Raw genomic sequence first — 12,457 nt, forward strand, 5'->3', positions numbered from 1 at the left:
AAAAATTAAAAAAACCAAACCAGAATGGGAATTTCAGATCGCTCATCTCTATATATCATATGTAATTTATTCAACTACCTAACGAGGACCTGTCACCACCCAAAAATACCTCCACCAAATATGCCCTCATAATCCTCTCCCCAGCAGATTTCTATTTATGCCATTTATTTAAAAATTTATATAGCGAAAGTTTGTTTAAAATGATCCAACCTCTTACCAAATAAGCGGTCGGATCCTCGTATCTTGTGAGCAGCAGTCGGCCGTATTCATGAGGGGGCCGACACATCCCCTCCACGTCCCTGTCAGCGGGGACCTGTAAGAATAGCTGGCAGCAGCGCATATATTGCGCAATCGCTGCCGCCTCTCTGCGAAGCGGCCGCAGAGGGGCTTATACACAGCGCTGGCCGAATATATATAACATTTGGCCGGCCCTGTGAATAAGCCCCTCTGCGGCCACATCTGCCCCTCTGCGGCCACAATAAAACTGTATTACAGTCTATATCAAATTTACGATTTTAGTATTGATTACAATGTAATAAAATGTGTGCGTCTGTGTTTGTTTGTACAGATGGATGTTCCCAGGTCCAGGGTGACTCCAGCCCCGACGCGCGTTTCGGCTCAAATGAGCCTTCGTCTGGGGGTGACGAAGGCTCATTTGAGCCAAAACGCGCGTCGGGGCTGGAGTCACCCTGGACTTGGGAACCTGCAAAGTTGATTCATGGGTAAGACAATCTGTTTACTTTGAATATATTCGGGGCAAGTGCAATATGATTATATATATGTACTAACACTACAATACACTTATGCTGGCACTTGGTCTCAAATCACCAGAGCCCTAGATAACATATCACGCATGGTTGTTCCCTTTGTGTCCAAGTGGTGTTACTCCCTTGTCTGCGTACCACCATCTGTGGCTGCACATTTTTAATCAGTATCAATTGTATGTTTCTTTTGTTTTTTGTATGTTGCAATCAATAAAGTACCATTTTACTATATTAGAATTATGTGCTTTATGTCCTGGGCTCGTCCTCTCTTTTGGGTGGACAAAATAGGTTTATATGTATCATTCTCAGCCCTAGGCTTTGGTGGTGTACACAACTTTAGAGGTTATTAAGCTGTATTAACTAAGCTAATTATTTTGTAACCATCTCTACCTCTATCTAGTGGTCAACAATAGGCATTCCCATTTTAAATCATACAAGCCTGCCTTAAATTAATTATTCTGCTAAAAGTTATTTTAACAGCAGGGAATTTAAGCAATTCAAAGTGTCAGTTAAAGGGGTATTCCCAGGATGACAAGTTTCTTACATGTACTCAGGATTATACAGCAACATTACCCACTGAGGACGCCATAACTGGCGAAACCGGTCAGGGTGGCTGTAATAGTGTCAATCCTTTTAATTAGCAGCATTAGGAAGTAGGGTGTCAGAACAGCGATATCCACTATATGAAGTGTATTAGAAAGAAAGTATGTCGGCGAATAATGGTGAAGTGTTGGAGAATTTTATATGGACATAGAAGGTGGGATGGGATGCAGTATATGGTCTATAGCACCATTCAATGTGGAGACTAGTGGTGACACAACCAATGATAATTACTATTCACCCTGTTGTCTGAAGCAAGGGCAGCACAGGACTGCATATATTGTCAGAAACTGAAACTACATCCGCCCGCATAGAGAGCACAGTATATTGCCACTGTGAAGATTAGCAGTGGCTTACAAAAAACAGAGAATAAAAAGAAATATAACCACACTAAGTCCCTTCACCCTACAACTATCACTACATAACTGATAAATATACCTAGATGAGAATATAATAAGCACCCACTCCAGCTGTGTTTTTTAAAACTTTATTTATTATAACCACACTGTTGCAATTTGTTGGTGAATCAGTAACTCCATTTTAATAATATTGATTAATAAAAGTTACATTTTAACTTTTGACTAACAGGTTTTGGTATGCCTGCTGGCATTTGTGGTTGAAGCTTATACATATAAGAAAACCCAGTGAAAAACATGACTATGTGGGACAATCTCTCCAAATAATCTACAGGATAACGAAATAACACATTCTCTAATTCATCAACAAAAATACTGAATTTCACAGATGTAAGTCCAACCTGTCTCTATCAGGCCTGGTGTACACAATTTCAGTTGCCCCAGCTTCTGAGGGTCGGGACGCCATTTTGGATTTCTGACTGACTGATACACAATCTGAGTTCCTGAGGCAGCAGCCAGAAAAGAAGCTACAATCTACACACAGCTAAGTTGTTTATCTGGGGAAGCACAGCAGGAAGGCACAGCATATCTAGTGTGTTGTGGAAGAGCAGAAATGTAGAAGTGCTGACTGTGTAATTGGGGGTCATTTACTAAGGGCCCGATTCGCGTTTTCCCGATGTGTTACCCGAATATTTCCGATTTGCGCCGATTTTCCCTGCATTGCCCCGGGATTTTGGCGCACGCGATCGGATTGTGGCGCATCGGCGCTGGCATGCACGCAACGGAAATCGGGGAGCGTGGCCGAACGAAAACCCGACGGATTCGGAAAAACTGCCGCATTTAAGACAAAAAATGTGTTGCGAAAATTACACTTACCTTCACCAGGTATAGGCCGGTGAATTTCAGGGCATTCCAGCGCGCCTCCGGGGAACTTCAGCGCAGCAGCGCCACCTGGTGGACGTCGGAGGAACTGCCTTAATGAATCCCGGCCGGACCCGAATCCACCGCAGAGAACGCGCCGCTGGATCGCGACTGGACCGGGTAAGTAAATCTGCCCCATTATGTGCAATAGGCATCTAATGGATCTCATAATCTCTGATCTGTCTCATCTACCTTTATGTGTCAGATGCTAGTACCGTGTTCAAAAGCTAAATGAAAGTGTATATAAACCCCATTGTCACCCCACAGAACTAGATGGATCATAATGTGTCTGCTCACAGAGTCCCCGCCCACACCCTGGAATCTTACACTGAGCAACCTAGAGAATGATAGGAGCTAAAACAGCAATAAGAATGAATAAATTGTGAAGGGTTAAAAATTATCTTTATTGTGTTAACATCACTAGGGGATTGCAATTTGAGAATTTTCCTTCTTAGGAAAACCCCTTTAATTTTTTCCTCATTTCCATGGAATTGTGTTTATTACTTTTTATTTGCTGCTATCCGTACAGCAGAATTATCAAAAAGTTTCTTTTTCCACAGGACAGTTAAAAAAATCCAATGGGTTATACTAAAAGGTTATAAGTGAATTCCAAGCGGCTTTGTTATTTTGCAACAATTTGTTAATGCGATAGGTTTTTTTATTTTCGTGTAAAATAATGCTCCTTAATATTAATCAATTTTGAGAACAGTAGAAAAAAATATTTTCCCAAAAAAGCACTACTTTTTACAAGTGGCTAAAAGAGAACATGTAAGATGATTTCTTTTACACTAAATCTGACAACAAAAAGGCTGACTGCATTATTAACCTTAGCACTCCTTAATGTACTATTACTGCATGGAGCGATGTAACTTAGCGTTCCATGCAGTAATATTATGTATGGAGCCAATGCTGGTTCAGCTCATCACTGAAGCTAACCTGGCATTGGAAAGACAGGATGTTAGCGGTATCTTACATGTGATACATACAAGCTCCAATCACGGTGTTAACCTATTAAATGCGGTTGTCAATGCGACTGTGGCATTTAAATGCCTGCATGGAGTTTCCCTGCTTGATCGGCACCCCGCTAAGTGTTTTTGGGGAGCATGATTGTTTATATGGCAACCCTGGGGTCTGATCTAAGGCCCCAAGGCTGTCCAAAGTAAATGCCTGTAAGGTCCTGTCACAGAAATAACAACAGGCAATGTCTTTGCCTTTTAACTGCATAGGCTGGCAGTGACAATACATCAGTATTGCAGGGTATTATAATGAACAAGCAATCAAATGATTGCTTATTCATGTCCTATAGAGGGACAAGTAAAAAAGTTTTTTTTAAAAAAGGGTATAAAAATTAAAAAATAAATTAATAAAAATGTCCCTGAAGACCAATTACCTATAAAATCTACATATAACATAAAAAAGTGAAAATCACCATACAAACCCGTTATTCATTATTTAACCCACACAATGAACGCCGTAAATTTTTTAAAATTATGTTAAAAAAAAATTATGATTTTACCTATTTTGTCCCAAACAGAAAACCAATGTTTGATTTGTAAGCCACGTGACATAAAAATAAAATATCCAGACATTTAAAAAAATATGAAAACATATAAAGTATGAGAACATTTAGGAACTAATTCAGGTTGTAAAACTGTCTGAAAACGATATATTTCAGAATTTTTCAAAAATTCTGCCATTTAAACTTTTTTTTATAAACAAACTCAAAACTTATCAACCATAATTCACTACTTAATTGAAGTACAAAATGTGATGAAAAAAACGATCTTAAAATCACTTTGGTGAGTTAAAGCTTTCAAAAATGATAACCATATAAAGTGACTCATGTCAGATTACAAAAAATGAGACTGAGCCTTAAAGGAAACCTACCATTTGATTTGATGCATTATGAACCAAACATACCATTAGAATGCTGTAGCTACACTGATGCAGGCACATATCTTGTTTAATCCCTGTGCTGAGTGGTTTTGCTAAAAAAAAATGATACAATTATGATAATGAAGCTCTGTCACTACTGTGTCTGGGCTTGGTGCTCATTGTTTCACATTAGTTATGCACTCCTCCAGAGGATGATGTATTAGCTGTTCTCTCTGCCAGGCAGAATAATCTATTGCTGCACCATCCCCTAGCTGCAGTGTAAGAGTCATCCAGCTCAGGTTGATTAGTCCTGTTTTGGCTGTTCAAAAAGCTCAGTGTGTATTGTGCGTAATGTGGATCCAATTTTCCCACAGTCCTGAAATTTATAATTGTTTTTTCAGCAACACTCAGCACAGGGATTAAACATGATATGATTCTACATCAATGCAACTACAGCATTCTCAAGGTTATGTTTACTTCATAATTCATGAAATCAAATGGTAGATTTTCTTTAAGTCAAAAATGCTTCCTAATGGGGTTAAAAAGGGTAAGAGAGTTAGGTCTGCCCCTGTAAAGAAATGTTTATAGCCAAAACATGATCCAAATCAGGGGCTTCCTTGTACATTCAGCACATAATAAAAAATGAGGAGGTTTCAAGGTCTCACTAATGAATGATGGGAAATTCATCCTGTTTTACTGCATTTTCCCTTTAGCACTTATTAACAGCCACATTACAAGTCAAAAGTACAAGCTTCTTTCTCCACTTACTTTCCTGGCATGATTGAGAGAAGCTTATTGACTGTGACATTACATAGAAATTGTGTGTAAGGGGAGGGAGATTATTACAGTGGTAAAATCTCAACCCAACACCTGTAAGTCCACTACAAATGCACAGGCACAAATTTGTGAGCTACTAAGAAAATTAATATTACAAGTCATATAAACACCAGAAACAGTATTACTCCGCAAATGTGAGGTATACTTAAAGGGAACTTACCACCACGATTCTACCTATAGAGGTAGAACGGGTGGTAGGTGCATGTATGGGACGTGAGGATAGCCGTTGCGGATACTCCAAGCTTCCTCGTAGCTGCGCACCCACGTCCGAGAAGCCAGAGTTCTGTGCATGCTCATGTCCGGCTACTCCACGCCCAAGTAGCCACTTTACAAAATTTACATATTGGGGCAATAAAGATTTCAAAAAGATAGCGGGGACATGAGGATTAGCTCTAAAAAGGGCTATCCTCACGTCCCATACATGCACCTACCATCCATTCTACCTTTATAGGTAGAATCGTGGTGGTAGGTTCCCTTTAACCCCTTAGTGTTCTGCGCCGTAGCTGTACTGCGCTGAGTCCCGCGAATAGCGCTCAGCGCAGTACAGCTACTGCGCAGAGACGATGCCGATTCGGCGCTGCATAGCAGCCGAACCGGCATCGTTAGCCGCGGGATTTCAACGGTAATCTACCGTTGACATCCCCGGCTAACACCGGCGGTCAGAGTGGGCTCCGATCACGGGCGTTTAACCCGTTAAATGTCGCGGTCAACGAGACCGCGGCATTTAACATGCCTTCTGGGGGTCTTTACCCCACGATCGGCCCCCCCGCACCGTTTTCGGGGGGGGGCTGATCGCTGTTTTGGCACCTCTGGGGTCCGATCGGGACCCCAGAGAAGCCTGAAGGCGGTGCCTTTAAGATGGCGTCTGTGACGTCATCTTAAAGGCAAAGTGTCAGCCTATGCATCTGCATGAGTATTGCAGAGTATTATAATGAACAAGCAATCAGATGATTGCTTGTTCATATCCCATGGTGGATCAAAAATGTAAAAAAAAATGTTTTTCAATAAAAAATAACTTTATAAATCACTAAAAATGCCCATAAGCCCCAAAACATATAAAGAGACATATAACGCTCAAAAAAGTCTAAATCATAATACAAACCCCACATATATAGTATCACCGCATCCGTAACAATCGATAGAATAAAACTAAATAACTATTGAACCCATATGATGAACGCCGTAAAAAAAAAACGTAAAAAAATTATGATTTTTACCTATTATATCCCACTAAAAATGCAATAAAAAGTGATCAACAAAACATATGTACTCCAGAATGATACTGTTGCAAAGAACAACATGTCCCGCAAAAAACAAGCCATCAACCAGCTCTGTAGTCAAAAACGTAACAATGTTATGCCACTTGGAAGACGGCAATGCAAAAATGATAGATTTTTCCCCACATTAGGGTTTTATTTGGCAAATTTAGTAAAACATAAGAAAAAATATTCATGTCTGGTATCACCATAATCGTATCGACCCATAGAATAAAGATAACAGGATTATTAGGATATACGGTGAACACGAAAAAAAAAAAGTAAAAAATCCAGTACAGAATTTATGCTTTTCTACTCATGACCTCAAAAGTAGTTCCTAAATTTTCAACAATAGGTGTTACCAACCCCAAAATGGTAATACTGGAAGAAGCATCTCATTGCGCAAAAAAAAAAATGCCGTCACATGGCCCAAATAACGGAAAAGCGAAAATTTTATAGCCTTCACAAGGGGGCAACGAGAAAACTAAAATCCTGGCAGCTGCAGGATGCTCCTTCCCTTCTGCGCCTCGCTGGGCCCCCATAACACAAGTAATGTCCACATGTGGGGGATCGCTGAGAAATGGTAGAACAAATTTTATGGTGGGTTTTCTCTTTTTATCTTTTGGAAATGTGTAAATTTTAGGGCTAAATGAACGTATAACAGACAAAATTTGACCATTCTAAATTTCACCACCATTTTGATTCAATTACTATGAAGATCTCAAGGGGTTAACAATCTTTGTAAATGCTGTTTCTGATAGTTTGTGGGGTGCATATTTGAAAATGGGTTGGTTATATAGGGGGTTTGTGATGTTAAATATGTAAAATTTAATTTCAAACAGTAGTTATCCCCAAAATAGTGAATTCTGAAAATACGGAAAATCGCTATTCGATTTGTAGGCCGCGTGACGTCAAAATAAATTATCCAAACATTTCAAAAATTATAAAAATGTAAAGTAGACATATGGGAAATGTTATTCGGCAACTTATTTAGGTGGTAAATCGATCTGCCTGAAAACGCGGTGATTTAGAATTTCGAAAAATGGCAAATTTTTCTAAAAATTCATCATTCTTTTCCTTTTTTGGTAAATAAACGCAAAACTTATCAGCCAAAATTTACCACTAAAATGAAGTGCAACATGTGGGGAAAAAACAATCTCAGAATCGCTTTGATAAGTAAAAGTGTTCAAAAGTTATAACCATATAAAGAGACGCAGGTCAGAATCCAAAAAATGGGACTGCGCCTTAAGCTGTAAAATGGCTGCGTCCTTAAGGGGTTAAAGACTACAGCATGTAAACCTTCAGAACCAAGTAATTGGCACCAATACATAGGGCAAGACTTACAATAAACAATAAATACTTTATTGATGCAACACCAAAAATGGTGATTGCCCCCTGAGGAAGCGACAGCGATACGCGCGTTGGGGTCTAGTGGTACATCACCATATTTCCTGATCATGATGCAGCCTGGTTGGTACATATGAACTTTATAGCACTGTGCACTTCATATTCTGTTCCTCTACAGATGGGTATTGCTTCAACGGGGATCCTATTTTGAGAGGGTACTGCTGTTAGCACTAATAATTAAATTATTTTTTTTAATTAATTATACACTTAGGACTTTTACTTATGTTGACTTGCACTATGTTGCATATACCTCACTTACGATTACAATTGTACTGTGCAGTACGGGATACATGTATTGTTGTACTATGTGCTTCTTTTTCTATGTGATTATTGTATCAGGAATAGCAATGTACTTTTTGTCCATCAGGGATTGCTTTTATGGGTTGTTTTTAAGTCCTGGTAATCTTACATGTGTTATTTCTGTGAATTATTAATAAAATTTATTATTGGTGATTAATTCATTGTAGATTGTCTTTTGATTTATTACATGGTCTGCTTGTAGGTAGATAGTATTTGCTGTTTGACAGGCTTTGTATTTCATAATGTGTCTGGATAGTTAGTATTTATTCCATGCAAAAGTTTGGCATGGGGCACAGCCTCTCCTAGTTACGCCCCTGACTGACTGTTTTGTCTTTCTTGACTTCCCTACCATATAGCCACCAAAGCAGTGTCAGTACAGTAACATCACTGAGACCTGTCACTCACTGCAATGATCATGTGTGTTAAAAATATATTACCACTGCAGGAAAATGAACAAAGACCAAGTTATACTTAATCTTCTATAAAAAAAATTGCTCCTCTTCCTATACCATGCAGATTTCAGATTTGATTGTAGCATTTTCTTGGTGATTATATATAAATATATATCTATACATATGTTATACATATTATAAAATTAAAATGTATAATACTTAGAGATGAGCGAGCACTAAAATGCTCGAGTGCTCGTTATTCGAGACGAACTTTTCCAGATGCTCGAGTGCTCGTCTCGAATAACGAGCCCCATTGAAGTCAATGGGAGACTCGAGCATTTTTCAAAGGGACCATGGTTCGGGAATAAAATGTGTTAATTAATTGAAAAAGAATGTCTTCTGATAAGTTAGCAGATGTATGCAAACATCTGCAATCTATTCTTCACTGTTCCGCGCGTATATTATCTCCCGACAAGTTAGCAGATGTGAAGAACAGTGAAGAATAGGATCATTTAAGTGAAAAACACAGTGAAGAATAGATTGCAGATGTTCGGCACATCTGCTTACTTGTCGGGAGATACGCTGTCTCCGTGCCCCGCTGTCTCCGTGCCCCGCTGTCTCCGTGCCCCGCTGTCTCCGTGCCCCGCTGTCTCCGTGCCCCGATGTCTCCGTGCCCCGATGTCTCCGTGCCCCGATGTCTCCGTGCCCCGATGTCTCCGTGCCACTCCGTGCCGCTGCCTGATGTCTCTGTGCGGCTCCCCGCCGCTCCCCGCTGTCTCCGTGCCCCGCTGTCTCCGTGCCCCGCTGTCTCCGTGCCCCGCTGTCTCCGTGCCCCGCTGTCTCCGTGCCCCGATGTCTCCGTGCCCCGATGTCTCCGTGCCCCGATGTCTCCGTGCCCCGATGTCTCCGTGCCCCGATGTCTCCGTGCCCCGATGTCTCCGTGCCCCGATGTCTCCGTGCCGCTCCGTGCCGCTGCCTGATGTCTCCATGCTGCCGCTGCCCCATGTCTCCGTGCTGCCGCTGCCCCATGTCTTCGTGCTGCCGCTGCCCCATGTCTCCGTGCTGCTCCCCGGTGTCTATGTGCTGCTCCCCGGTGTCTCTGTGCTGCTCCTCGTTGTCTCTGTCCTGCTCACCGTGTTCTGCAATGTGTTCTTCACACATATATATTGTTCTTGACATACTATTTTGTTCGCACCGTTCCGCGCGTATCTCCCGACAAGTAAGCAGATGTGCCGAACATCTGTAATCTATTCTTCACTGTGTTTTTCACTGTGTTTTTCACTTAAATGATCCTGTGGTCACTGTGTTCACTGTTTTTATTCTATTCTTCATTGTTCTTCACTGTGTTTTTTTAATTAAATGCTCGATCTCGAGCAGGAGAAATACTCGTCCGAGCAACGAGCCGTTTCGAGTACCTTAATACTCGAACGAGCATCAAGCTCGGACGAGTATACTCGCTCATCTCTAATAATACTGAAATTCTCCATTTTGCACTAGAAAAGACATAGGAACATAAAAAGTTATTGCTGATATAAAAGATTATTACCAGCCATATACAAACTAAATATTAAATCCACCATAGTGGATTACAAAGTCTTTACAAAGCCTATACTCTGACATCACAGACTTATACCATGGTAAGTGTTGGTTGGACATAATCCTATCAAAACAATACTGCAGTGAAGAGAAAGACATAGTGAAGCAGATACAGAATATATATAAACAGTAGCATGTGCTTAATTTCTACAAATAATTACACATTTTGTATTCATAAGATTTATCTATAAATGCAAATTGCATATTAATGCATGGCATTTTGTATCTCAGCTTTATACAAACTACATATCCTTTGACATTAATCATAAAATAATCTCACTAAGACACACTATGGCACATATTTAATCAAAACAATGCACTAGGTGCAGTTTGCCCGTGAAATGTGCAGAGCACGACGGATCCATGAATTATGGCACACCTTTTGTTCATGAATCTGGTGCTCCCTGCCCTGCTCCAACAGAGTTCACCAACTTTTTTTATGGTGCACCTTTAACATAGGGTCTGCATCACAATTCTGTCGGACACTGCATTATACTGTAAATGTGGTGCGTGATCCGAATGCAAGAGAACAACCCTTTCAACACAGTATTTTGTGTTGCATCTGGTATAGTACAGATATTTGTACAAAGGAACTCTACAAATATATGTGCAAACAGCTGGCACTGAAAAGAACGTGCAAAGTCAGACAAAAATGATGCAGGGACTTTAATAAATGTGAGCCTATATGTTGTACAAGATAAAGCAGTAAGATGAGGTTTTCTTCAGAGACTACATTTTTCATAATTGCTCTGATTATCAGATTAATCAGAAATACAATGTTACCAATTAGTGGTAAATTACATTTTAATAGGTTCAACATTACTTTCATCTTTTAATTTTCCATGAAAATCTCCCTACTTGTAAAATGATAACAGAAAGGAATATTTGTGAATTGCAAAAATAGAAAAGTCATTTTACTTAATGTAATTTGTTTTTTAACGATCAGTATAATTAGACTGGAAATTAGCTTTTTGGAATATACAAATAATTAAAGAGACATACGACAGAGGTAATTTCTTAACACACAATGGTAAGAGAAATTGGTTCAATTAAGACTAATCTATCGTACATCAAAGTACAAATGTAGAAACCAGCTCTAAAACTATTGTAAATGGCAACTGAAAATATATACCATATGGAATTAATACTGAGGACATTGTCGGCTATGATCAAAGAACCACAACAATGGACCACAAGCAGCACTGGTCCCATCAAAAATGTAACAGTCAACAAATAACAGAAATGTGATTTGTATAGTTATATATATAAATCAAGAAATAATCATTTAAAAATCAAAAACTAAAACATGAAAAAACTAAAATTAAATTTTGCATGCAAATAGATCCAAAAAGCAAGTCACTGAACTTACCTCCTCTTTGAATTACCAATGAGGCCTCATTTCCCACAGGACATTCTTTGAGTAACTCTACTACTTCTAAATGGTTCAAATTCTGTACATTCTGCTGATTGATCTCCACTATAAGGTCCCCTTCAAATAAACCAGGGCATCCCTGAACGTCTAGTATTTGCTTCACTCTTTGCCCAGTTGGACTGTCTGCTATTGTGAAGCCAAAGCCCTGTGCCCCTTTCACAATGGTTAAGGTCATAAGTTCTGCTTGAGTGGCTCCCGAAGAAGCCATTGATACATTATCATCATGTGCAGGTGGAGGTGGTGGAAATGTATTTTCAAGCTGACTATCTGCTGGCATGGAGTGCAAAGAAGGCATTGGTCGTTCTGCTACATCTGGTACAGATTGAGACGTCCTAGAAATGTAGTCCAAATAGGTCTCATAGTTATGTCTTCCATTTACCACTACTGGAGGTCTTTCTATTACTGCCAGAGGAGGAACCAAGCTGCTTGCAGGATCTTCAGGATCATAGGGTAGGGGATATCCTCGACATAGCACCAAGTTTACACTTTGACCAATTGGGACTGACTGGAAGAGTTTGACCACATCTGCATGTGTGTGGCCAAGGACACACACTTCATTAATATACACAATGACATCACCTACAAAGAGAAGACAAATGAATGATAAAATGTTCAAACAAAAGAATAACAATATCATACGTAATACGATGAGGAGTTGCCTATTCAGTCTGCACACAAAAAAAGAAAAGCCATTTCTAAAACTCAAATTTTTTTTTCAGAT

General features: G+C 39.8%; 1 protein-coding gene across 10 annotated transcripts in view; it reads right to left on the reverse strand.

Moving 5' to 3' along the window:
- Nucleotides 1-12,457, reverse strand: part of MAGI2 (membrane associated guanylate kinase, WW and PDZ domain containing 2) — a 546,118-nt gene that overhangs the window by 89,618 nt on the left and 444,043 nt on the right. For all 10 annotated transcript variants that reach the window (XR_011854944.1, XM_072147252.1, XM_072147245.1 and 7 more), the window contains one exon: nucleotides 11,674-12,315. Coding sequence is in view for 9 of the 10 variants with exons in the window: in XM_072147252.1 (XP_072003353.1) it covers nucleotides 11,674-12,315 (642 nt within the window). In the remaining variant the exon portion in view is untranslated. The remainder of the gene's footprint in view (nucleotides 1-11,673; nucleotides 12,316-12,457) is intronic.

The sequence above is a fragment of the Engystomops pustulosus genome, chromosome 4 (genome assembly GCF_040894005.1).
Source record: "Engystomops pustulosus chromosome 4, aEngPut4.maternal, whole genome shotgun sequence".
NCBI classification, from domain to species: domain Eukaryota; kingdom Metazoa; phylum Chordata; class Amphibia; order Anura; family Leptodactylidae; genus Engystomops; species Engystomops pustulosus.